Source organism: Platichthys flesus, chromosome 16 (assembly GCF_949316205.1).
Source record: "Platichthys flesus chromosome 16, fPlaFle2.1, whole genome shotgun sequence".
NCBI classification, from domain to species: Eukaryota; Metazoa; Chordata; class Actinopteri; order Pleuronectiformes; family Pleuronectidae; genus Platichthys; species Platichthys flesus.
In genome coordinates this window covers 22,443,218-22,470,201 of record NC_084960.1, presented here as the reverse complement: position 1 = coordinate 22,470,201, position 26,984 = coordinate 22,443,218, and the positions used below count along the sequence as shown (strand labels likewise).

At 40.4% G+C, this 26,984-nt stretch overlaps 1 protein-coding gene across 5 annotated transcripts in view; it reads right to left on the bottom strand.

Annotated features, from left to right (window-relative positions):
• Positions 1 to 26,984, bottom strand: part of smg1 (SMG1 nonsense mediated mRNA decay associated PI3K related kinase) — a 102,801-nt gene that overhangs the window by 7,786 nt on the left and 68,031 nt on the right. For all 5 annotated transcript variants that reach the window (XR_009924339.1, XM_062407950.1, XM_062407951.1 and 2 more), the window contains exons 41-57: positions 23,898 to 24,127; positions 23,445 to 23,693; positions 23,134 to 23,272; positions 22,128 to 22,237; positions 20,692 to 20,910; positions 19,859 to 20,052; positions 19,450 to 19,622; positions 13,005 to 13,284; positions 10,847 to 11,119; positions 10,371 to 10,605; positions 9,975 to 10,186; positions 8,739 to 8,895; positions 7,651 to 7,840; positions 7,135 to 7,415; positions 6,438 to 6,647; positions 5,932 to 6,069; positions 4,549 to 4,701 (exon numbers count right to left, since the gene is read on the bottom strand). Coding sequence is in view for 4 of the 5 variants with exons in the window: in XM_062407950.1 (XP_062263934.1) it covers positions 4,549 to 4,701; positions 5,932 to 6,069; positions 6,438 to 6,647; positions 7,135 to 7,415; positions 7,651 to 7,840; positions 8,739 to 8,895; positions 9,975 to 10,186; positions 10,371 to 10,605; positions 10,847 to 11,119; positions 13,005 to 13,284; positions 19,450 to 19,622; positions 19,859 to 20,052; positions 20,692 to 20,910; positions 22,128 to 22,237; positions 23,134 to 23,272; positions 23,445 to 23,693; positions 23,898 to 24,127 (3,443 nt within the window). In the remaining variant the exon portion in view is untranslated. The remainder of the gene's footprint in view (positions 1 to 4,548; positions 4,702 to 5,931; positions 6,070 to 6,437; positions 6,648 to 7,134; positions 7,416 to 7,650; positions 7,841 to 8,738; positions 8,896 to 9,974; positions 10,187 to 10,370; positions 10,606 to 10,846; positions 11,120 to 13,004; positions 13,285 to 19,449; positions 19,623 to 19,858; positions 20,053 to 20,691; positions 20,911 to 22,127; positions 22,238 to 23,133; positions 23,273 to 23,444; positions 23,694 to 23,897; positions 24,128 to 26,984) is intronic.

Sequence of the window (26,984 nt, the reverse complement as noted above, 5' to 3'; positions counted from 1 at the left end):
GAAGGCTATCTATAACCTAATGTCTTCTCAATAAAATGCGCAGTAAAAGTGTCTTTAGCTAACTTATTGGCTGGTCAAATGGGTCAGACGTTAACTAGAAAGGTAACGGTTGCTAACATGAATTCCAACACAGTAGTTTATTAAGCTAACATTACGAGCAAGTCAGTGCATATTTATGCACGCTGATTAACGGCCGCGACTCGCGGATTGCCACTGCAGATTAACGTGTCACTTCAAGCTTTTGAGAGAGAGAGAGAGAGAGAGAGCGAGTGTGAGTGAGTGAGTGAGTGAGTGAGTGAGTGTGTGTGTGTGTGCGTGTGTGTGTGAGAGCGAGAGTTTGAGAAAAACTATGAGTGAAGAGAGTGTATTTCTATGTGTTTGATTGATGGTTGTGTAACACTGATATTGAAAATCCTGTATGCCAGGGAATTTAAGGGAATTTGGTTTGATAGATTTGAGGCTCTATTTTATTTTCTGTCTTATTTAAAGCCTTTTCACTCTTACATTTATTTATTTTTTAATATGTAATACAAGCAGATGAAGTTATTAACACATTATTACCTTACAGTGTAAAGAAAGAAAGAGGAGTGGAGAATATATATATATATATATATATATATATATATATATCCTATCCTAAAGTCAATATTTCTCTCGGGAAATTTAACTCACATTTTAATTTTACTTGTCATAAGCCCTATAAAAACTGCATCCCACATTGCATATTAACAGATTTTGTTTAAATGTATGAACATTTCAGTGCATTTTAAAAGAGCCAATTCACAGAAATTGAACAGACTGATTGAGTCCTAGCTATATGGTCAGCAGTTCCAGGATAACAAGTAATCTTATTTGATTCTTGCATTCATAGAACTAAACTAATGATTTACTATGCAATGAATAATATATGAATCATAATGTGTAAATATATTCCTCTTTTCTTTTTACTGTCTACAGATATGAAGAGTACATCCATACCAAAGATACTTTGGATCTTAAACAGCCTTCAATCAACCAATTCATCGAATCAAGGAGTGTGCCACTATACAACTGCAACCATCCCCAGCAGAAAGCCATTACACACTCAATACTGTCGGACCTCATAATAAATTGCAACATGCCATTGTCCATCGTTGAACATCAAAGCTTTCATCAGTTTTTGTCAATAGTGGACAACAAGTACTCTCCAGTCAGTCGAAGAACAATTACTTCAAAGATTGACAGTCTGGTGGGAGATAGACAAAGTAAGCTAAAAAATGAACTAGCAAAGGCAGATAATGTGTCAGTGACTGTAGACATATGGTCAGACCGCAGGATGAGAGGCTTTCTTGGAGTCACAGGACATTGGATCAACATCGAAGATGACAGTCTTCAGTTAAAATCTCAGTTGCTCGCATGCAACCGCTTCAGAGGTTCCCATACAGGGGAAAGAATTTGTGAAGAATTTGAGCAAATATGTGAAGAATATCAAATGAAGAAAAAGGTCGACCACATCATCTGTGACAACGCTGCAAACATGAAAAAGGCGTTCAGTACATGTTTTCCTGGACAGGAAGATGAAGATGACGACCATGATGATTTCAACATTTGGAACAACCTGACAGTGGAAGAGCAGGAGAGGTTTGAGAATGTATTGAGTGCAAAGTCCCAGACAAGACTTCAATGTTTTGCACATACCCTTCAATTGACTATAGGTGATGGCCTTAAAGACACTAAAATAATCAGTGCAGCTCTCTCCAAAGCTTCAAGGTTGAGCTCTTTGCTCCACACGAGCACCACTTTCAAAGACAAATTTGAGATGGAGTTTGGACAGCGTGGAATTCCTGCCTCTGTAACCACACGCTGGAATTCCACACTTAGGCAACTGAAATCAGTGCTTAACTGTGACCAACTGAAACTGTCTGCAGTTCTTGAAGATGCGGGACACAAAGAGACAGTATTCACAGCTAGAGAGTGGAGTCAGATAAGGGAACTGGTGGATGTTCTTCAACCCTTTGGAGAAGCCACGGATCTCACACAAGGAGAAAAAATTGTCACTATAAGTGCTGTGGTACCCTGCATCCTTTCTCTTAATCATCACTTGGAAAATCAAAAAGAGAGAGTGCACTACATGGGTGGTTTGATCCGTAGCCTGCAAGAATCACTCCAAAGAAGATTCAGAGGGATCTTTGTACATGTGAGGATGGCAGATGACCAGAGTGATGGAGCAACCTTGCCGTTCTCTGACCCTCTATACCTAAAAGCTGCTTTGCTGGATCCTTCATTCGGCACCATGTGGCTGGCCCATGATGTTTTTGCCCCTGAAAACGTCAAGGAGGATGTGTCTGTGATGATAAAAAGTATGTTATTTTTTCCGTATTAATCCAATTTAAATGTCAGACCTAAGAAGAAATAGTCTGTAAAAGGAATGTTTAGTATGTTGATATATACACACTGAGCACTTCAGTTTTTGTTTACATTGTCAGAAAGGTGATAATTCTACTTTATAGTTATTATTGAGGTTGTAGTGGGTGATAGTGGTATACTGGAGAGAATAATATATTGAAAAGTGTTCTTAATATTTTCCCTCCCACATTTATGTTAATGAAGTGGACAAAATTGAAATTGTTATAGAAATATTTTGTGACTATTGTTTTTGCTTGTTTATCAGGCTTGATTCTCAGAGATGCTGGCATGACCATGACCACGACCAGTCCAATCACCGATGAGCCAATTACACCGTCAGAGCCAGAGCGTAAACTGGGCTGTTCTCAGCATACCGCAAAAATATGAAGATGAGTTCAAATTCCACTCCCCAAATTCAGTTGAACCACTACCTCAACATTTGTGATGGACAGAGCTGCCTTCAGTTTTGGGACATGAACAGGCGCACCCTCCCCTCTTTGTTCAAGGTGGCGGTAAGGGTCATGGCAGTCCCTGCATCAAGTGCACCTGTTGAACGTGTGTTCAGCCATGGTGGGGTGATAATGCAACCCCATCGTTCACCACTGAGTGACAAAGTACTCTCAAATTTAATTTTTTGCAAATGCAATGCATTGTAAGTCGATGTATTGCAAATAATATTCTACAACATGTAGGGAGATTGACTGATGACTTGATCTGTTCTCGTATACAGCGAGCCACCTAGAGGTTGTAATTGATTCTGTTCATAGGTTGGAGGTAATGATCAAAAAAAACATTTTCAAACTATTCACATATTGGCTTTGGTATGCCACATGCTATTCTTGTTATTTCGTCCTGTTCATATTTACACTATCTACATTTTAACCTAAGATTTATTATTAAAATATTGATTATTAAGTGTGCAAAATGAAATAACCTTATTTATGCAACGCCACTTACACAACCACTGCTGTCCCTGTTATTTGGAGCCTGACACCTGGGAGGAATTGTGAATACGTTTTCATGGTTTGATGTAATGTTTTTTCATTTCAGTAATGTTTACATTTCAGGCAATATTTATTTATTTATTTTGATATATTTATTTTAATTTTATGTTCCATTTAGTTGATGATACAATACTTTTTTGTTCACATAAATGTTAATGAGAAGCACCTTAGACAGATGCCTTAACAGGCCATTGAGAAATTGCGTGACCCTCCTGAAGGTGGACGCAAGCAGTTCAGTAAGTTGGGCAATTGTAAGCAGGCTGCTCAATAGTTTGAGTTATTGTTGACATTATGATTGTTAATGTTGAAATAAAACAACTTGTGATTGTGAACCACTCTCTTGACTGATTTTTAAATGTAGAAACTGGGTTAGATAATATGATTTTTGTATGACTTGACTTGTGACTTGCTTGACCTGAGCAATGACTTGACTTGTGACTTGCTTGATTCTAACCACAGTGACTTGGACTTGCTTGAGACTTGAAGGTTATGACTTGAGATTTGCTTGTGACTTGCACATGAGTGACTAAAGCCTGAAACATGCTTCTGCGTTTTCACGGGCCCGTAAGCGCAAGAGCCCTTCCGGGTCCCTTACGTGCTTATGTATCCCTCCTTACGTGCTGACGGGTGTCGACCCCCTTTTCTAAAATTTACGGCAAAGCTCCGCAAGCTCACTCAGCCCGCAAGGCTGTGATTGGTCTGCTCTACATCCCTTCTGGAGCTGCATTTCCGGTTTCATACCCCATAATACCGGCAGAAATCACGGAAGATTTAGAAGAACGAATATGGACCAAATAGAAGAGCACTTGGCAGAAGATATCCGATAGTATGATCACTTGTATAACCTGTCACTGACTGGCGGATTTGTCCGCCAGAAAAAGGCTACGAGGAGCCGCAGTGGCTATGTAAATAAACAATCGACGAAGAAGAAAGAAGGCGTCTCTAAGGTCGTCTCGACAAAAAGCATTACTCCGCCTGGTGTTCTGGCGCGGAATTGCTTTGTAAGACGCGCAACGGTTGGGGAAGCATGAATTAAAAAAACGAGTCTTGCGCCACAGCGGCGTGAAAAGACGCAGACGCAGTCGCAGAAGCATGTTTCAGGCTTTACTCCCATGTCTGGTAAAGGGACCCTTGGTCATTAACATGTAAGATGTGCTACCTTGCTGGTGCGCTGGTTCTCCTTGGCCACAATGCCACGTTTCTCCCGGATGGTCATCTCAAAGTCCTGCAGGACAGGGGCTAGTGCTGGGTTGGCTCCACCAGCCCATTTCAGACGCTGCTCAATGCTAGCCTCCAGAGATGCCAGCTTCTCCTGAGAACACCAGCAGCAAAGAAAACACAGGATTTGGAGGGTAGCAAGTACTAAATCAGGATTCAAAATGTCATATTGATTGGTGCGTGTGAACTTGGTCTATTCATCATTATATGCAATTATAATTGCTGTATTTGGTGGAAGATTATTAAACTTAAAACTGGGAACAATCATGAGAAGTTCTGTGCAAATAATTCACAAAAAACAGAATCCCTACCGGCATGGTAGCAGAGTTATGATTTATAATCACTAATGTAAGTATGCATAAGTTGAAAACTCAGTGTAAATGAATTAGGGATGGACATTCGAATAAATTGTCTTAATCGATCGTCAGGGGAATTAACGATCATTTTTCGATTAATTATTAATATTTTTATATTAAAATTCACTATTTATAGGCTTTATTAAAATGCAGTGGAAATAGAAAAAACACAGCGGTCTTCCTCATTGATATCTTTATTACATGATGAACAACTCTTGTGGCAGTTAAATGGGATCAGTTCAATGGTTACACTTGGGTTCCAATCATTAGGGGTTTGAATAACCGAGCACCGATATCCTGGTTTCACAGAGGAATAAGACACTGCCATCAACGGTGTTTACCGAAACCGGAAGTGATTAAAAAAATAAAGCATAGACTTCAGAATAAGGGCACATATTAATAAACGTTTAAATCGTGATTTTGATACTGTGCAAAATAATCATGATTATGATTTTTTCCATAATCAAGCAGCCCTGCTGTACTCTTAAGCCCCCGATGAGAGAGCAGATAGCCGCTGAGTGCTATCTGGATTTGAGGTTTTCGACCTCTCAGATCGGTTGTTGTCACGCCCTCACTCCCGGAACCCCTCACCCAGACCCGGGTCTGTCCGGGTCCCATTCCCTGTGGATTGAGGGTCTGTGTGCGGACATGAAGCCGAGCACCGGAGACTAGCTCCGGGCTTCTTCCTCCAGCTGCTAACATAAGGGGCAGTGTAGCCTAGGGGGTAGAGTGGGCGTTCTCCAATAAGAAGGTTGCCGGTTCAATCCCCACTCTTCTCCATCTGCATGCCGAAGTGTCCTTGGAAAGATTCTGAACCCCTAAATGGCCCCTCATAGATGTTGAATGTACTAAAAATGTAAGTCGCTTTGGACAAAAACGTCAGCTGAATGTCATGTAATGTAATGTAACATCCTCGCTGTGCTGCGTTCAGTGCAACTCGGATATTCCGACCTCCTGCGAACACTGACCTGAATGGTGAGGGTTGCTCCCTCGTCCTGACTGAGCTTGTACAGCTTCTTCTTCATATTGCTGAGGATGATAGAACGGGGAGGAATGCTGACACTAATTGGCTGATTATTGGGGCTCAGAACATCTTCATGCTGCCACTGGAAATAGAAACAAGAACAAACTCATTCCATGAGGTCAGGGACATGCTGTACAATCAATACTAACCCAAGCTGCAGAGATGATGAGCCAATGAGATGAACAATAACAAATATATTAAAATCCATAACCTTCAATGAGTACTTGTATGCACTGACGTGAACGGTTTCTCGGTGCTAGCTATCTACGGTACACTTTAAAGTTTGTAGGTGTATGCTGTGGAACATTTAGTTGGCGATCCATAATAACAGTTGAAAAAATGCATTGCAATAAATCCAGTCAGTACTAGGGAATGTAAAGATGTAGAGAATGTGAATGAGGCTCCCTCATTCACATTCACATCAGCAACCTCACAAACTTATATGCGTACCTGGAACATGGCAATGTGCAGCTGGCTCCTCTGCAGGCTGGCCTTGGCGGCCTCCAGATTGGCATCTAATCTCCTCAGCAGGTCCACTTTTTTCCAAGCTGTGTCGTAGGAGGAGGTCAGTACTGTGGATCTGTTCAGCAGCAGCTGGGAGACTCGGCCTGCGGAAAGGTTCTGCTCCACTGCCTTCTTACACAGCTCATCTAGAGACACCTTAAGAGCCAGGACAGACACCAGATCAAGAAATCATACTACAGACGTCTATCTAGTGAGCTCTTTATACACTTGAAAGTTCAGAGCAAAAGTGTCTGGATCTGGCAAAAATGTATCCTGAAAGGTTTATAATTCTTTCAGTTATCATTACACCCAAGGAATGGATTCTACAGTGCAAATGTTTATTGAAGAAACTTGTGTAAATGTAAAAAACAATTTGGGTCACACTGGTGCAAATTATTGACTTCCAAAGGATTTGCTTTAACCCCAGTCCTGAATGGGTAAGAGCACAGAGCATTTTATCAGCAGCTTTTTCATTAAACCAGTTAGTGAGATTACTGATTACAGAAAATATGGGTTGAGTTTAATTTATGGTGGCACGTGCTACCTCTCCATTGTTTTCTGTATTTAGCAGGGTGAGGCTAACCTCCAACAACACACACACAAACAAAGATAAGTAGACAGGACACACACACACACATCATACCATGTTCTCCGTTCCAAAGTCTTTAGCCTCCACCTGAGTGACAACGTCTAGGCCGAGGGCAGACACAGTGCTACATAGGGCCAGACCAAGGGCTTGACTGGGCAGACCCATGAGCATCTGCCGAACAAACTCAGCTGTGAAGGCCTTGATGGGGCGGGTCATCTGTTCCTCACTCACCACTGCCAAACCTGACCCTGTTGAACCGAGCAGCTGGTAAAGTTGATTACCCAAACCAACTGGTCCATTTGTAGGCAAAAGGTCCTCAGCTGAGGGACATGTACCTAAACACATAAGATTTGTCACACACTTGTCAGACAGCAGGCTAAAAAAAGTGGCCCAGCTTCATATTCTCTGCCTTGCAAACACCCCTATACGCTTCTGTGATTTAGACTAGAAGAACAGAATATAGTGATAAATATTCTGTTGCCTGATCATTAATACTAACACATTGTTTTTTTTTAGCTTGCTTGATGTGTTCATGCTGAAGGCTTTTATGTGGAAATTAAGATTTTTTACCAGACAGAGTTTGAGCAAAGGAGGAACACAGCCTGAAGAAATCCATGATGGTTTGTAGTCTCTTGAGGAAGAACATCTCTTCCATCAGCTGCCGCTGATTCAGGCTATCAAAGAAATGGAGCTGTGTGGTACGAGCCTCCCTCAGAACATCCACCTTCCTCCAAGCTGAAGGAACCTCAAGAGAACTCAGCTGAGAGAAATGAGGAGAAAAGAAAATTGGGGTGAGATCTCCTTTTACATTTTTTTATTTAATGCCCTCCCTCTTGTTTTCTTATGAGTATTATGGCTTCCCTCATTCACTTTACATAGGTGGTTTTCCTTTTTTATTGGCATGTTTTTATAAATTGTTATAAATTATTCCACACATGTTGCATTTCTTTGAAAATACTATCCAGTGACCTTGGATCAGTTAGTACATTGTTATATTGCATGTGTCTGATCATGCACTGATCACTATCAGGAGTTTTTGCTGAAATTTTAAGCAAACTCTGGTAAAAATTTAATTAGAATTGTTTTGGGTAATTCATCTTAAAGTATTTGGGTATTAACTCATACTGCTGTTATTACTTTTAGTGAGGATAGTATACTGTTATTATAAATATGGAGCTGGAAAATAATTAAAAACAATATGAAAACCATTTCTCTTTTTGAAAGGAGATATGGCTTTTTGTTTCATGAGTTCCTCTTGTAACCAAATCAGCATGAAACTTTCATGAAGATCTGTGATGTGGCCAAAAAGAGTTTTGGCAGTGTTTACCACTGCTGCAAAATGAAAAAAGTGGAGGCCCAGGAAGATTTAAAATGAACCATTAGCATAACCATTTTGAACTGCTTGCTGTAGTATGTCGTATTTATAGAAAATCTACTGAGAAATCATCCAAGTCATGCTCGAGAAAAATGAAAGTGCATCAGAGCAGCAATAGGGCAAAATATGAGAACTTGTGTTTATTCAGTCTACAACACCTAATTGATGTCTTGTGGATCACTGTACTGGCATTACTGGCTGAAGGTTCACTCAGGGAAGATCTCGCTGTATGTAATTTACGGGGTACTACATTAATATGTCTGAGGAAAAATCTGGGTGTTACCTTCTCTGTGAGTTGTCCAAAGGCAGTCTCTAGCTGGGTGAACATGCCATCAAAGGCCACCAACAACATTTGACCCGCTGACATCTTTGGTGTCTCCTGGCCTGCTCCATCCATACTACGAGGCTGTATCAGCTCAGAGTACTGAGCACGCAATATTCTGAGAACAAAACATGTTGTGAATTTCAAAGGTTAATTTCACCTTCAATTTAGCATATTATGCAGAAGTGTGGCAATTGTGTTTTGTTAGGTCCTGGTAACTCTGCGCTCACGTTAAAATCGAGGAGACTCAAGGAAAACATTGTTTGAATGCAATGCTGGATTATGTTTAGAATAGAATGACACAGTGACAATGCACATTGAGAACTGGTGTTTTATTCACAGTCTGCTGCCCATCACAGCGGATTTTGAGAGGACAAGTATTATTGCTGCAGAGAGCAGAACCTGTAGAATCTAACATTAAGAAATGTTGTGGCGTTATCAACATAGTCATCCTGTATAGATACATCTTCTCCCTAAAACCAACTCATAAAAAAGAGAAATTGAATGGACACATTTTCATTCAGTTAAAAAATCTTTCAGTTACAGCTGGGTATCACTGCAGACTTCACAAGCCCCTTGGTTGAGAGCATAGAGGGGCAAGCTTGTACTCTGTGTGGGCGTGCAAATGCGGCTACAGGCTGAGGATAACAGTGGACATTTAGGCTAAAAACATGGATTAAATTACGCCATTTCAAGTTGAATTGGAATGACGGGGCTTAAGGACAATAGGATGACACAAGAGGAGCTGTATGCAGGCAGTATGTTTTTTTTACGTTAGAAGAAGTGCACACCATTCTTTGATTGTATTAGATTTGGCTGCAACACGGTTTACCTCTGAAACTCCTAAAGTGTTTTGGGGACTCAAAAAATTCATCCACCCCTCCACCCACATAGTGGCAAGTATATAATGAGAAATTTCATTTTTTCGGTGAACTATCCCTTTAATCCCTTCAAATCAGCCTAATGGTCACACCAGGCAGTTGCTTACTTTTGGTCGGGGTGAGCCCTAGTTTACCCAAAATCTTTTGTACAGGGCAAAGTTAGCACAAACCACAGTCAGATTAATTTAAAATATATTAGGTTAAAATAAACTGCAGCGATCCTATCATTTTTACTTGAAATTAAAAAAAACAATGCTTAGTCTGATAAATTTCCGTGACAAGGAGAATTAAACCTAAAATCAATGCGGCTACTTACCTGGAGATGTGGAAGCAGTGGTTGTGCCCATCGTGGCCGATGCTTGGGGTGGCCTGAAGACTGTCTGCTAAACCGTGCAGGCCAAGACCATCAGAGCTCTGCTCAACCAGTTGCTCCAGTTCTGCCAACATTGACTCCAGAGTGGGCTCCCCTTTGATCATACAGTGCAGAGCCTCTGGAAAAATAATCTGATGGAAGTTGGTGTTCAGTTCCTGCAGAGAGCAGAGACACATAAGTGACAGGAATTCCTTTTTTCCTTACAATGGAACTTCCTATTATATTTGCAAATCTATAAAAACAGTTCATGAATTACTAAAAGTTTCTCATTATTATCCAGAGGGTAGGCTGCTTTTGATTGTATCCAGTTGATTCCAATGGGTTGTTGTTTGATCCTACCTGTAAGCAGATGTACACAGAGTTGGCCAGGTACACAGCCTGCGTGGTAGCTGAAGGTGCAGGCAGTTCCAGGTCATGGGGTAGGAGTGGGCAGCGTTGTAGCAGTGTTATTAGGGCACTGACATTTCCAATCATACTGCAGAGCTCCTCCAAAAACCATGCCCCATCCCGAGATGTCAGGTCTATCAGATGCTCTCCAGCATTGGCTGCTGCTCCCTCCATCACCATGTTCCGCCTAGAAAAAGGATCAAATATAACGTCTCTGTTAAACTGAAACTTTTATTATTGCTCTTTATTTTCTCATTAAAACCATTTCTAAAAATCCATGAGCTGGGTTAGATTAACTGAAATTTTAAGTTGTATAAATAATGTAATAATAAAACTTAAATCAAAGAGCATCATACCACTACCCTATTTTCCATTACCCAGAGTAGTGAAACAGCATATTTAAAAATGTGTAGAAAAATGTGTATAACCTGCAGAGTGTACAGATGGCAGAGGTGATGATTCCAGCCAAGCTTAGGGAGCCTGGCTCTCCATTCTCCAGAAGGAAGACTGTGATACAGTGTTCAATTTCCTGTAGCTGCTCCTCATAGTCTGCTGCAGTTGTGCCATCAGCCTTCAGTTGCTCTGCTTGGTGTATCACACATTCATTGGTGTCAGCCACTTGGTGCTGCAATGTCAACTCTACATTGGACAGAAACTGGCAGGAGGCTGCAGGAGGCTGGGGGGCAAACAACACCTCATATCTGTAGAGGTAGGGGGGGAAAACCATAGCATAACAAGCATGAGACAATGTTTGATACAATTGACCACAACATCAGTATCAATCGAATTAATTGTACATTAAAGGGAGGAAATTATATGTCAGAAATGGAGATTCATTTGCTTTCACTGCCAACGACACTGGTTTACTTGTATGCTTGATATGTGGCGAGATATTATAAAACAACAAAAAAAGTAATGTTGAAAGACATTTCCAGAGTAAGCACGCAGCATTTGCTGAAAAGTACCAAGCTGGAGATGAGCAAAAAAAGCATAGTTCTTTGTTTAATTTATTTCAAAGTAGACCTACACATGCCAACGCATTTTGTTCTCCTCTTCATAAGAGTTTGGTGGTTTCCTTTGTTGTAACAGGTAAAAATAGCAATAAAATGTTAAGTTTGTTTTATTGTCGTTCTATAATTTAATTTAAGCAACAAACCATAGTTTTCATATATTGTATAACTATAAATATAACGTTATAAACTGTGTTATCAAATATGTTTTGCGGCTCTAGACAGATTTAATTTGGGGGTAGAGGGGGCAAACTGGCTCTTTAAATAGTAAAGGTTGCCTAGCCGTCTTAGATTGAGATCAGAGCTTTAAGGCCCACATTAACAAGGTTACTGGTACCAAATTTATCCACCTTAGAAAAATAGCAAAAGTTTGGCCATTAATAAATCACACAGATGCGGAAGAGCTGATTAATGCATTACTTTCATTTTTCATTTACATTTGATAGGCCTTCCAAAGAAAATAATAGAGACTAAACTGAACTGGACTGCCTCACAACAGTGGCAGACAGTAGGACCCTGAGTAGGTTGCGGACTATCCTGGACAATGAGCACCACCCACTTCACAGAACTCTCATAGGACAGAGGAGCGTATTCAGTGGCAGACAGGAGTCTGCCACCGAATACCTCCGGTCCTTTGCCTCCGGTCCTTCGTCCCCAGGGCCATTCGGCTTCATAACGCCACACAGAGGGAGAGTGGGGGGGGAGAGATCTTCCCGGCATGAGTCGACAATATTCGTGGCACCTATTGCACTTCTGTCCGTCCTGGGAGAGGGATCACTCACATGTGGCTCTCTCTGAGGTTTCTATGTATTTTTACCCTGTTAAAGGTTTTTTTCGTAGTTTTTCCTGACTCTTGTTGAGGGTTAAGGACAGAGGGTGTCACGCCCTGTTAAAGCCCTATTAGACAAATTGTAACTTGTGAATATGGGCTATACAAGTAAAATTTGATTGATTGATATTCCTATATATATATATCTGCTGTTTTTATAATGTATAAACAGTTTATATTTTTTGTACTGTCCACTCCAGCAGCACAAGAACACTTTACTACTGGACACTGACACAATCACATCATTGCATTCCATTCCTGTATCTGTAAATATGCTCACCGTATGTGATGTATGTGATTTATGTGATTTATGTATATATGTCAGTGATGTGTTAAGTGTACAAGCTACTGGATGATCTGAATTTCCCTCGGGATTAATAAAGTATCCATCTATCTATCTATCCATCTCTCTAAAGCTGATAGTAACAAGAGGGACTAACACATTAGTCCAGTTCTAGCTACTTTGATCTGGTGGCCTTTAACACACAGGATTGACTTTAAGGTTCTCTTACTTAAATACAAGGCTCTGAATGGGCTTGGACCAAGTTAATTAGCAGACTCAAATTAACCATGTCCCCTCTAGAACACCAAGATCATCTGCAGCAAATCTATTAGAGATTTCAGGGTGTTACTCACTGCACACTAATATTGTAGGCTTATTCTGCACTGTAAAATCTAGATATCAACGATATGTTTCTGACAGTAAACACAATGCCAGGGAATGAAAAGCCTGCTGCAGTTCCTTACTGTCTATATACGTGTTGGCAGTGCTCCACTGTCATGTCTCTTAGTAGCTCCTCTAACCAGGTCTTCCATTGATGGACACGATGGCGCAAAAGAGTAGCCCGTGGATACAACAAAGCAACTGTAGCATAGTTGTGCAGCTGCTCCAGACAACCACGAAGGGCCACACGGCGTTGCTGCAGGAAGGAGCTCAACTCTGCCTCAAGGCTCTCACACTGGCTGATCAGGTGGGCCTGGCCTGCATTCTGTAGGAAGGCTGTAGCTGGCACATAGCTAGGAGGACCTAGAAGAATTGGACAACAAAGAGACAAGGTGTAAAATAGCTGAAGTAACCTAAAATATAACAACCCTCATTTCTTGACATAATAGCAGGCTTATATGACCTTCTACACTGCTGGGAGTCAAATGTTGTCACAGTCCTAGATAAGGTACAGTGGCAAGATGATGGTAATAGTACTGATGATATGCTGGTAATGTTATTGTTAGACAGTATATAAAAATAGTACAGTATATATAGTATATAATATAACATAATATGTATTTATATATGATAGTAATTATACCAATATAATAGCAGTATATAGTAATAATGGCAGCAACAGTATAAGTGTAAGAATATGTAGACAGTGTGCATAAGACAATATTATTGTATTAAATGATATATAGTATCAATATGGTTTATATTAACACATATCACATATGATGTGAAGTAAGTGTTCCAGTATATGGAGCGGAGTAAGGAAGGTTGCTGCCTAGTCAGAGCATGGATTCACCCAAAGAGCAAATATCATCTGAGGCATAGGTCACCAATTTTCCTCAGAAGACCAAGACCTATAATTTGATTTTGACAGAGTGCTTCTATTTTAACCTGCCGATTTTTCTCGCATTTACGGTATTTAATTATTTCAGCACACGATAGAGTTTACTTCTCTCACTGAACAAGAGAAAGTGGGGAACAAAGAGAAAAGGAGCGTTAAAGCTGTTTGGTTGTATACATTTGAGACACATCAATTGGATAGACCTACAACCAATCAGAGCAACATAGTATGTGACGCATGTTAAGCAACGCATTGTGAGTTATTTACTAACGCCGGGTTCACCCCGGGACACTTCAGCGCAGCGCCAAGCCTTAAATTACAGCTGGCTCCCATCCACTCCCATGTTAAAACTGCGATCGTTTCGGCGTCGAGTATATTTGAAAAACGATTTTAAACTATATTGATGACCAATTTTAGATGATATAAATGATCAAATATGCATCCCATACTTTGAAGTCTCCTTCTGTTGTCCTGGAGTTTTAATTTGACCAATGACATTATTAAATGTCCCCCTCTGCGCATCCACTACAGCCACACAAGCAGTGATACAGATAAAGAGAGAGAGAGGGGGCTATGTATTCTCCACATAGGCTTGAGTGGAGAATATGTAATTTACCCCCGACACTTAACGGAGCAAACAGCGAAGTTCTTCAACATGGATGACATTAAATCAATAATTGAAGTGGAGAAGTACAGTGAGTTGTATGATCCTCGGAACATGTTGTATAAAGACAACACCAAGAAGGACACATGTTGGGACGCTGTTGCTTAATGTTGGAGCAACAAGTAAGTATATGCTTTTAATCTACTTGATCAACGGGTGATATTATTAGCACTGCCCGGCGGTTCAGCGTCGCTTCAGTGTCCAGTGTCAACAGCCAAGCGCCGGCGAAATAGGGATTAGCGCGGTGCTTTGGCGTCGCCGCCACGTTCTCTGTTCCTCTTTCAAAATGAATGAGCTGTCGATGTCTTCTATAACAGATTCAATGGCAGCATCTACACATCTCAGCTCTCCAGCGGCAGGCATGTTTGTTGAAAACGAATTCAACCCAAGGGCACTATGATGACGTGGTTGATTACGGTACCGTTGATCATGTGTCCATCAACATATAAAGCCCGCCCTGGCAATCTGATTGGCCCGGTCGAGCATAATTTCTCCTCAACGGAGCGACTCCAGACCGAACTTCCCGACCTAAAATGTTGTGGGCGGGGCTAAATTCGTCTGGCATCCAGGCTGAGTGTAAGCTGCTAGCTAGCAAGACTGCACTGCTTACTAACTAACGTTCATAAACCCAGGTTTGTCACACAGTTGAAACACAGCTACTTACATTTGAGGATAAACTTGCATAAGAAGTTTCACTGTAGATGTCAAGGCTCCCGTGTTGGCTGGGAAATGCATGTATTTGACCCTTCTATTGAGATCGCGAGTAACGTTTCTCGGTTATTATTCCCGAAGTCCACCAATCCCAAACTATACTTTTAAAGTTTATATCACCAGGTTGCCTGATCAAATTCCAAAATCCAATACACCAGATAGGATGCCAAGAGCATGTTCTACAACATGGGATCATCAATTTCTATCTACAGTAAAAGCTGTTCACATGTAAAGGGTTTTTATAAACTCATCTTAATTCTGTGCTCAATAGTTTCATTTTATTACTATTTTACAGATCATCCAATACAATTTTCCAGGACAACTGTTTCAATTTCCATGTAAGTGTTCACTTTTGCTCAGTTTCCATGACTTTTCCAAACCTGGAAAATGAAAAAATAAATTCCATGTTTTCCATGATTTCCAGGTACCCTGGGAACCCTGAGAAAAGCACATTGATTCATTAGTTATTGAGATGAATGATTCCTCTTAAAAAAGTTCAGCGTAACTCCAGTTCAAAGTTTCGGTGTTACTCAAATTGCACAAATTTGACCCTAAAATGACTTTTTTGATACATTAAAAGCTATAATCAGAATTTGTCCTCTGGTGCAGCACACAAGTCTAAGCTAAATGAATATCAAATCAGTGTGGAGAGCACTGAACAGATTTTTGAATTGAAATCCTTATTTTGCAATTTACAGCACAATTGTAATAACAGAGTCTAAAATACTTTTTAAAGCACTTTCTAGTTAAAAACGTAGTTTATATTTGTCTGACTGATTGTATTAACTGATGAAAAAGCAGTAATGTGTAGTACTATAGGACATTGTGAACGTGAAATGTTTCATGCACCGGGCCAATCAGATGGAGCCCTGCTGCCTTGGATAATATATTAAAGACATTCAGATCATTGACAGGGTTTTCCTTCAATGAATCATTCTCAGGAGAGGAGAATAAGAAGAGAATAGAGCGAAAACAGAGATTTTAATGGAGCTCCGTCAAATCTCGCTCTGCCACATCTGACTAAACTCTATTGTGGACCCTTCTAGTGATCATGTTTGTCCCGGATTGTATAAAATAATAGTGAAGCTTATTTATGATCCCAGGACCTGAGGTAAAGTAACATCGCGCACAGAGACACACACATCTGCTGCGTCTCTCTCTCTGCTGACATCTGACTCGCTACAATTTTAAATGTTGTCGCCACAATATCAACAATAATCAATACTTTCATTAATGAGTTAAATCTTTCTTCAGAGCAGCGCATTCTGTGCACGTCACTGCATATGACCTCTGACCAATGTAATCTAATTACTTCATCTTTGAGAAATTCCCTGAAGGTGGTCTTGAGATTAATGTAACAATAATTTTTTCGGTAACCTAATGATTCTTTTTTATTACACGATTAATTTGATAATGAATTTATCAAAAATAAAATAAATTATATTATTTAATTATCTTCTCTTGAATGCAAACAAATTTGATAAAGACAAAGTATGCACTGCTAGGCATTATTTCAATAAAATAACTTTAAGAGCTTGTTCCATTCAATTAAAAGGAATATATAAATTTGCATTAAGCTATACAACAACAAAATAAATGAAAACCAAAGTAATATTCAAGTAACTTTCTGGAGGAATATCAACACCTGGTAAATTCAATCTTGAAGTAGCCTGGTAATTGAATCAATGTCGGTATGAAGTCAAAAGCTATCTTTACAATAAATATCAACAATGTTCATTATAAATTTTCACTTTGACCTTAAGTGTACTCTTATTATTAAATAAATATTTTCTCATTTCAAGTAAAATAAGGTTTGCATTTAAAAAAGGCATCTTAAAATAAAGTGCTTAATTTTAGAATAAATTACAGTTTTTCTCAGTTAACACACAAAAAGCGAAAATTCGGCACAATTTGCACAACCTTCACTTCATGTACCGATCACTTGACCCAATTTGGCACTACTTCACACTCCCTTATCTGCATTAGACTCTGACTTTCATTCTTTACACTCTGACATCAATTACAATTGATGTCTTGTTGTCAAAACACTACACACAATGTTCGGTTGTTGCACACACTTCTCAAGTAAAATCTCAAAGCATCAACCTACAACACACAAATACTCAAATCTCTAAACATTCAGGTCTGTTGAGCAATTTCACCTCATTTACACAGCCGAACAGGAGACTGAAATTGTAGATATGGTTCGTGAGAACAACTCTCTCACACTCAGACAAATAAAAACTAGGATCCTGGCTGACCATGCTACATCTAGAAACGTCCAGACCGTCAGCCTCTCTACATTGGACCGCATTCTTCATAGGACTGCCATGTGGATGAAACAAGTGTTCAGGGTCCCATTTGAACGGAACACAGGCATGAAGGAGTTACGGCTAGAGTTTGTGCTTGTAAGTACCAACATTCAGCACTGACACATGCATGTATTTTACCTGTAATCCAATATTGTTCCTTTTCTACAGTGTCTCACTGTAGCCCACTGTGTTGACCTCTCTGTGTCCATACTGTAACTTGCATTCTCATGCTGTCTGTGTCAGCGGATTTACACTACATTACATTACATTTAGCTGACGCTTTTATCCAAAGCGACTTACAATAAGTGCATTCAACCCCAAGGGAACAAACCCAGGATGTATCCAGGAGCACGGCACAGCCAATGAGTTGTACCAGTACATCTTTATTGATGAGGTGGGATTCAACCGGGTGAAGAGGAGGTGACGGGGCAGAAACGTCGTTCTATACCGTCCACCTTAGTCTCCTTTCCTGAATCCTATTGAGGAATTCTTTTCAGCTTGGAGGTGGAAGGTATATGAGTGAAAACCAGTGGGACCGGGTCCCACTGCTCCATGCCATGGAGGAGGCTTGTGGCGACGTGAGTGTCGAGGCCTGTCAGGTCTTCATGCGCCACTCAAGGTGTTTCTTCCAACGCTGCTTGGACAGGGAGAACATTGCCTGTGATGTGGATGAGGCCCTCTGGCCAGATAGGAACCGGAGGCCTGATGCCTAAATAATTTTTGTGAATGGGGGGGGGGGGGGTTACAGTACTGTACTGTTCTGTGTGTACCGAAATAAACCTTTTTTTAAATGCATATTTGTGTGCTGTTTTATATTTGACTATGAAAAAAGAAGGCCAACACTGAGACATTTTACAAAAAGAGAAATGGCTCATTCTCCAGAGTCACTGTCATTCCTATGGTGTGTTCCATTTTGATGATTGTGTTTTCAGTTTTGCACTTCAGTGTTCTGTAAATGCTTGATAGTGTGCAAGCAAATGCTTAGTTGTGTTCTCAATGAAAACATGAGTTCCATTTTGTGAACAGGTAAGAGATTTGATGGCAAAGAGTCATCTTGCAAAGGGAGTGTCAGGTTTAGCATTTTGTGTGTGAGGTTTTCAGTTTTCTGTGTGCAGTTTTGAGAAAACCGTTATTGTTTTGAAAAACGTGTTTTAACAAAACTGTAATAAACAGCTTAAACTTTCTTCTTTGTTCCCACTTTCTCTTGTTCATTTACAGAAGTAAACTCTACCATGTGTTGCCAGGATTTACTACTGTTAAAACATCGGATTTAAATACGACTACCATAAGTTCTTAAAGTACGCAGGTTAAAAATATAAATGGTCCGTGTAGAGCGGCTTCTGTGTCTGTTCCGTGGCCCAACTATTGGGAACCTACGCTTGATGATCGTGGATGATCTTTTTTGCTTCAGCTTACTCTTCAGGTGAGTCCATGCTTTGACTTTGCGAAGCCACCTTACTTGTGATGCTTAAGTAATCAATGAAGTCTATTACGTCGACGCATCGTCCCAGCCCTAACCTCGACCTTTGCCCATCAAACTCTAATCAAGTCATCCTTTTGTGCAAGTGAATTATGCCAGATGTAATAAAATTACCAACAGGCAGTCCTGATATATCACATTCACAGGAATCTGAGGTCACCATGAACTCTGACCTTAAAATCTGTGCATCTCTGAGTCATAGAGAATGTTTGTACCAAATATGGTTTTCATGAGGTACTACTTTCACGAGAATGGGACAGACAGATAAACAACCCGAAAACATAATACCTCTAGCCACTGGCTGTTGCCAGCGCAATTGCATACAAAATTGGCAGTAACAACGTTTTACATAAAACCCAAGCAAGTTAAAAAATATATTTACATATTCTTTTTAATTTTGTGTTGTTTTTTTAAAACCAGTTCATTCACTCATTCTGCTTGCTGTTTTTGCAGTGGGTCTCACCGAGATCTATGGGACTGCTGATGTCCTGCAGAAGGCTGGCTAGTTGGGTGGCCTCTAGGTTGTTGAATGCTGCTTGGTACTGTGAGATCCACTGGTCCAGGTCGGCCAGCTTGCTCTGAATGGCCTCCTGCACAGTCCGCTGCCTTGACTGCAGCTGATTGTGTTCAGAATATCTATGACAAGGAGATTTGGTTTAACAGGTTTTCAGAATGTTCTGATACAGGCTCACCTTGCATATACAGTAAAGAGAGGAAATCTGAAGCTCAAAAACAGGACCGTAAAGTGATACTTATTACGATCACTACAAATGTGTTAACGTAGACAGCTTATTCTTTGCCTAAAATTAAATCTAATTGCCCCATGATCAACATGTGGCTTTGGTGTAAATAAGTGTTGTGCTTTCTCAGACCTTTTCTCTAGGGTGAGGATGAGATGGTCCGGATGGTTCTCTGCTCCCTCAAGGAAGGCAATCTCCTCCTGCAGTTTAGTTTGTTGTTTTTCCCCCTGGCAGAGCAGCTCCTGCAGGACCAAATACTCCTCCACAGCTTCTTCCACTTGTGGCAGCACTGCCAGCATCTCGTCCCGATTCTTAAACCAGTTGACCTGTTCACATTCCACACAGTGAACTAATCACACACATAATATTTGCTTTGCTTGTGAATCCGTTATAAATGGCATCCATTTATTTGATAAGCTTTTCCAGTCTGATCAGTTTCATTGAGGCACACTTTCAAACTGCACTTTTTTCTATCCCACACCATTCATACTCTGCCAGTACAGCTGTCTAGAGGGAATCTGGGGTCCAGTGTCTTGCACCTGATCACTTTAGAATGCAGACTAGATGTATTCATTTGTGTAAATTAGTTTAATACAACTCTGGTTCTTCTTGCTAAAGTAGCTGGATGTTTCATTTCCTTTGGTTTGCCAATAATCCTGTCCCAACGGCGTTCCTATTTTCTCCTCTACACTATTAGTCTTAAAACAAAACTGAACCATTCTCTGTTACCCCTAAACTTGATTCTAATCAGACTGAGATCATTAATCTGATCATTCATTCTATTAGAGAAAACGAAAATGCATTGCTTAGACACATGTTGACTAATTTAACTAAACTAAATTTGGTAGAAATAAACAAGATAGTATAAAACCTTAAGAATTAACATCGCCAATATTCAACTTTTACTTCCTGATTGAAATGTAAAAGAAATACATGGCTGAGTCTCCTCTATTCCTGGATCTTACCTTAATCTCCGCCACCCTGGAGGAGAAGAGAGAGCGTGTGATGTCTCGCTCCATCTCCCTCTTGCTTTGCTTGCTGTCAGCCTGTTGGCCTCCTCCTCCATAAACTGCACCAGCAAAGCCTACTTCACCCCCAGCAGTCCAGTCTACAAGAGGATCATAGACGAAGGCCTCCAGCAGGGTCAGTAGGGTCTCTCTGCCACGACGCATCATTTGAACCACCTGAAATAACATCTCATTTCAGCACTTATTCAGCTGTTGCAACTATCAGACACAGCTGACATGTTTATTCAAGATCAAAACCATGTCCTGCACTAGGGTTTGGCAGGACTTTTCCAATTGATCACGGTCAGCCCAATTGCCATACCATGTGTGCATGGCACATGACAGTATAAGCAAATGCAATAAAGGAAAATTATCGTGAGCATTATGTGCACAACAATTGACAACACACATGCCCTCTATAAGAAGGGCCAGAGCCGCCTTCATCTGCTGAGGAGGCTGAGGTCTTTCGGAGTGTGCAGGGCTCTCCTCAGGACTTTTTATGACTCTGTGGTGGCCTCAGCCATCTTCTACGCTGTGGTCTGCTGGAGGGGGGGTAGCACGGACAGAGACAGGAACAGGCTCAACAGACTGATAAGAAGAGCGAGCTCGGTCCTGTGCTGTCCTCTGGACTCCATTGAGGAAGTGGGGGACAGAAGGATGTTAGCCAAGCTGGCGTCCATCATGGGCAACACCTCTCACCCCCTGCATGACATTGTGGGGTCCCAGAGCAGCTCCTTCAGCAGCAGACTGTTACACCCACGGTGTAAGAAGGAGAGGTTCCGCAGGTCCTTCATCCCGGCTGCAGTCAGGCTCTACAACACCAGCACCACCTGATAATGTTGTAGTCCCTGTCTATTTATCTTTTTCTCCACTAAACCTCTCACATCATAATATTCAACACTTAACATCTATATTTATATCATGGTCACTTAAAATGGTTACATTGCAATATTCATATTTCCAGTATGCTATCTTGTAGTATTATTTATATTATGGTCACTTACTTTCTAATTATTTTTAATTATTTTCTGTATCATGGTCACTACTGTTTCATATTTTTCTATTTTCATTACAATAACACTTAACATCATTCCACTTTATCCCCAGCACCTGCTTTTTGTACAGTGTCTGTTTTTGCAGGTTGTTTGTTTTCATACTCCTATTATGTGTAGTTTTAGAAGTGTACTTTTTTTTTTTTTTTTTTTACAGTGCTTCGACACTGTTACTTTAATTCTGTTTTTCTATTACTGCTGTAACAAGTGAATTTCCCCATTGTGTGGATAAATAAAGAAATCTAATCTAATCTAATTGCCTTGAAGTTATTCCTTGTCATCTATTGCAAATCAAGTAAAGCTAGGTGGTGGCTTATATTTGTTGTATGATATGAGAGTAACCTGTTCACAGGACAGCCTGAAGATACCCTCCACCCCAGTGACTCCCAAGGCAGTCTCAATGTTGTGGGTCATCCGAAATGGGACCTTCTCTGGCACCCGCAGGCTCTTTCCTAGTGACACAAAAACACAAACTTGACACTGTACTAATCTATTAACCAGTTAAGGTAGTTTATATTGTCCACGAGAGGCAATTTGGTTTGCAAACAGTATTCACACATAACCCACACATATCAGAACAATACATGAAATTATAGCTGGGCGATATGGAAGAAAAATCTTATCACAATATTCACACGACAACAGTCGATATCGTTATATATTTATATATATCGAGATATAAGTCAAATAACCAGAAAATAACTTTTTGCAAACATGAAACTACGTGTTTATGTACAATGTTTTTCTAAAGTACAAACATTTCTTATGCACAATACATATTTTACTTGCTCGTACAATCATCCTGTGCCACTGCACTACACTTATATTTCATACAACCACTGAAGTTAAAAGGTGTTTATAATGCACATATTCAGCATTTCTTTTAAATTAAATGATTTCTATTACTTTATTCTCTTGTCTACCTAATTCTGGCATGCCTGCTGTTGTAACAACAGAATTTTCCTTGTGTGTGGATCTTTAAAGTTTTATCTTATCTTAATTTAAATCAGCACCACTGCACTGAGGCACATTACTCCACTGATCAACAAGTGACTCTGCTCCTCTGATCTTCTCTAATCCTCACTCTTATAACTGATCATTATAAAAGCATCTGGAATGCATATTTATATTCCTGGATAAACGGGGCGTCGCTTCTGAAACTATGAATGAACTATGAAACAGTGCAGCTAACACATATTAAGCATGCTGTGTGTTCCATTTAATCAACACACGCTCAAGGCAAATACTGCATATATTCTACTTAGAAAGTAAGACATGGATGTGACAGTAGCTCTTATATAGGCATATCTATAATTTGTGGTTTCATTGTCATTTATTAGTAACTGACCTTTTTCAAAGCATACATTGTAGTCAATGTGGACCACCTCTCCAGTGGTCATGTCAATCAACACATTGTCAAGGTGACGGTCACCAAGGCCAATGATGTATCCTACCATTGACATGACAGCAGTAGATCTGGCGTAGGACTGCATGATAAAGAAAAGGATAATCAATCAAACAGAAAACTGTTGATTTCAACCTTAAACACGTCTCTGAACTACCCATCCCACTGATAAAATAAATGAAAACATGAGAAGTATTTTTTAATTCCCCTCACATGTCATAGGTTTTAAAATGATAACAGACAGTCATGGTTACCTGAGTGACCCTCCACCACTCACTGGGTGTGGTGCAGGAACACCACAACTCCTTGGCCAGCAAGTTTGAGGGTGTAGCCTCCATAAACTCTTTCAGCACCTCCTTCATGACGCTAAGAGGCCAGTCTCGTCGTGTCACATCTAGACTGAGCCCCACTGCCTTCAGTGCTGGCCCAATGCGGCTGTAGTACAGCTCACTGGGGCGGGGAACCGGAGGCACTGGCTGCTGCTGCTGAAATGAGTCATGGGTCTAGACAAAGAAAGACAATTTGTCCAGTTAGCTTCAACAAAAAAGCATTTAAATTGAAATGAAGCATTTAACCATAATGTGGGGTTGTCACAGTGGAAATGGTGGGGAGATGGCCTAGTGTGGTTTCACTTAAAACAATTCTAGCTGATTAAATTGCCCAGCGTGCATCTACTTGTTACAATATAATACATGGAAGAATGTAACCTTCTGAGCTTGCAGCACGGCCTCCCTCTGCTGCCAGCGCTTGTAGAGGCCAAAGAGTGGTGTGGCTCCATCCACCCACTGGATTAGTCCTGATCGGGTTCCAAGGGGGGTGACGGAGTAGTGGCGGGCATGGAAGTGCGGCTGCTCCTGCTGGTTGATCTTGGTAAACATGGTGTTGACAATCGACAAGAACTGCATGATGCGCTCATCCAAATGCAAATCCTCCAAACCTGAGACAAACAAGATTCTAATCACTACTTCAATACTACTGACTCATTGATTTGATAGTACATATGGTATCAAATATTCATAAAGTGATCAATATTGAACTTTGGCTACTGTTAATTAACGATTGTTGCTATAATTGTTATTGCTTTATAGGGCACTTCTATACTACTGCAACTACTAGTAGTATTACCAATAATAATTAATGGATGAACTCTGCAAATACGATCTTGACATTTGGCTATCAATTGCACTGACCACTGTCAAACCATAGATTAGACCGTCTAGCAGCAAATCAATAATCTGCATAGAGATCAGAGAGATGTGATTCAATCATCAGCAAAAGAGGTCCCATCAATTGTACAAATAAGTTGCACAAATAGTGACTTTGTAAAGAGTTAAGAGTTCTGAATTAAAGATTTTAGTCAGAACCTCTTTAGTAGGGTTACTGAACAGTATTAGTATGAATTTAATGATATTTTGCCCCCCGAAGTCAAACCTGGGCAGCATTTCAAATAGATACAACCAATTTACACAGTAAATTTATACTTCCATGTATCCTGGGATAGAATCGCTGCATCTATACTTGACCTTTTCCTGTATAAAGTATTGTGCACTCTTCTCAAAGAGTTGAAGTTTAAATTTATCTAAATTCAAGGTACATTAAATCAGTGGTTGCCAACCTTTGATCGAGATCGACCGTCGTCGCTTACGATATCCGCAATGGACTCACTGGCTGTGGTTGCGCCGTTGTTCACACTGGCAGTGTGTGGAGCAGGGAGCTGCTGGTTTATCTACTGCATTTCCTTCATTACTAGTCGGATTATGTACTAAACTAAACGGTCACTACCGTACAAAGACGTGCATCTGTCAATAACAATCAAAGCCCCGTTAGAACAAATTAATGGATTCAGAAAGCAAAACCCTGGAGTGCTTTTACTTTGAAACGAGTTCAGGAAGTGTTGGAAATACACAAGTTTGTGACATAGGCTGATAAACATTGTGGTTCAGGTCAGAATAAACAGAGAAATAGATCTTTCAATAGAGTTTTAATGTTTATCTGATGAATGTATGTCAAACAAATGGTTGCATCACTTTCTGTATGCGTTTGAAAATAAAAGTACGTATTGAAGTAATCCATTCTTTACTTTTGTTTAAGTACACAGGACAAAGCCTATATGTAAAAATATTGTGCTGCCGTAGCAGCTCCTCTACAAAACGTATTGATGAAGTGAGAAGCTACATAGTGATCACTGAACAGATGCTGTAAATATATACTGTTGTGAATATTGTGCATTGAATTGATAAAGTTGCACAACTGCCTTTCTTTGTTTATATTTAGGCTCGTACATTGTGCATTTAACAGAAATTTCTAAAATTATAAAGATTACCCTCTTAAGTGGGTTTTTTGGAAGATATTCAGGTGGTAAATCTCGGTTTGCACTTGGTATTAAAAAGTGATCTTGGGCTAGAAAAGGCTTGTGAACACTGCCTTAAATTATGTTTGAACTAGTTGGAATGGTGTTGTATTCATGACTAGTCAGAATTAAATTGTCTATATTACTATTGTAATTCATTATTATCAGGCTCCAGCAGGAAGTCGTTAAAGACTCTACAGCTTGTCCAAAATGCTGCAGCACGTGTCCTGACGAGAACAAAGAGAAGAGAGCACATTTCTCCAATATTAGCATCGCTACACTGGCTTCCAGTTAAATCTAGAATAGAATTTAAAATTCTCCTCCTCACCTTCAAGGCCCTTAATAATATAGCGCCTTTATACCTTAAAGAGCTGTTAATACCTTATAAACCCACTAGAGCACTCCGCTCCCAGAATTCAAGCCTACTTGTCGTCCCTAAATTCTCTAAAAGTAGAGTAGGAGCCAGAGCTTTTAGCCATCAAGCCCCTCAGCTGTGGAATAATCTACCACTTTCAGTTCGGGAGGCAGTCACCATCTGTTCGTTTAAAAGTAGGCTCAAAACCTTCCTTTTTGATAAAGCTTATAGTTAGAGCTAATTAGTGCGCCAGAACGTTACTTGTTCTATTTTATGACACATGACACACGGAGCTTCTCTTTCCAGCTTCTCCATCCCTATCCCCCTTCCCCGGAATCCCTTTGCTTTATCACCCGCAGATCCAGGGCCTCTGTGGCCGCACCATGGATTACGGTTTGTGGATCGCGCACCGGGGGTCGCGGTGTTGGATCCAGTGTGGCGGATTCTGAGTCATGTGGGCTGATCGTGGTGCTGGTGGCGGACCCTGTGTCGCGTTGGCATTGAGCACGGGCGGTGGACCAGGACCGCAGTGGTGGCTTGTGATGGGTCCTCCTGGTGGGCGGCGGTGGACGGTGACTGAGGACTGAAGTGGCGTCTGGTCTGGATGGTGGATCGTGGTCTAGATGGTTGCTGAGCATGGACTGTGCTTCATCAATGCTGCTAGAGACTTTGATTATTGATGATGTTCTCCTGCACGTGGCATCTATTGCACTTCTGTCCGTCCTGGGAGAGGGATCCCTCACATGTGGCTCTCTCTGAGGTTTCTACATATTTTTACCCTGTTAAAAGGGTTTTTTGTAGTTTTTCCTTACTCTTGCTGAGGGTTAAGGACAGAGGATGTCACACCCTGTTAAAGCCCTATGAGATGAATTGTAATTTGTGAATATGGGCTATACAAATAAAATTTGATTGATTGATTGATATATTGGAAACTGGAATGAAGATTATAGTATACAGATTGTACTGAATTGTAGATTTCTATAATGAAATAACCGAAATAGTTAGAATCTTACTATGTAATTACATGTTGAAAATGTTTGAGTAGTTAACAGTATTTATTGCTTTGAATATATTGAAGTATATTATATA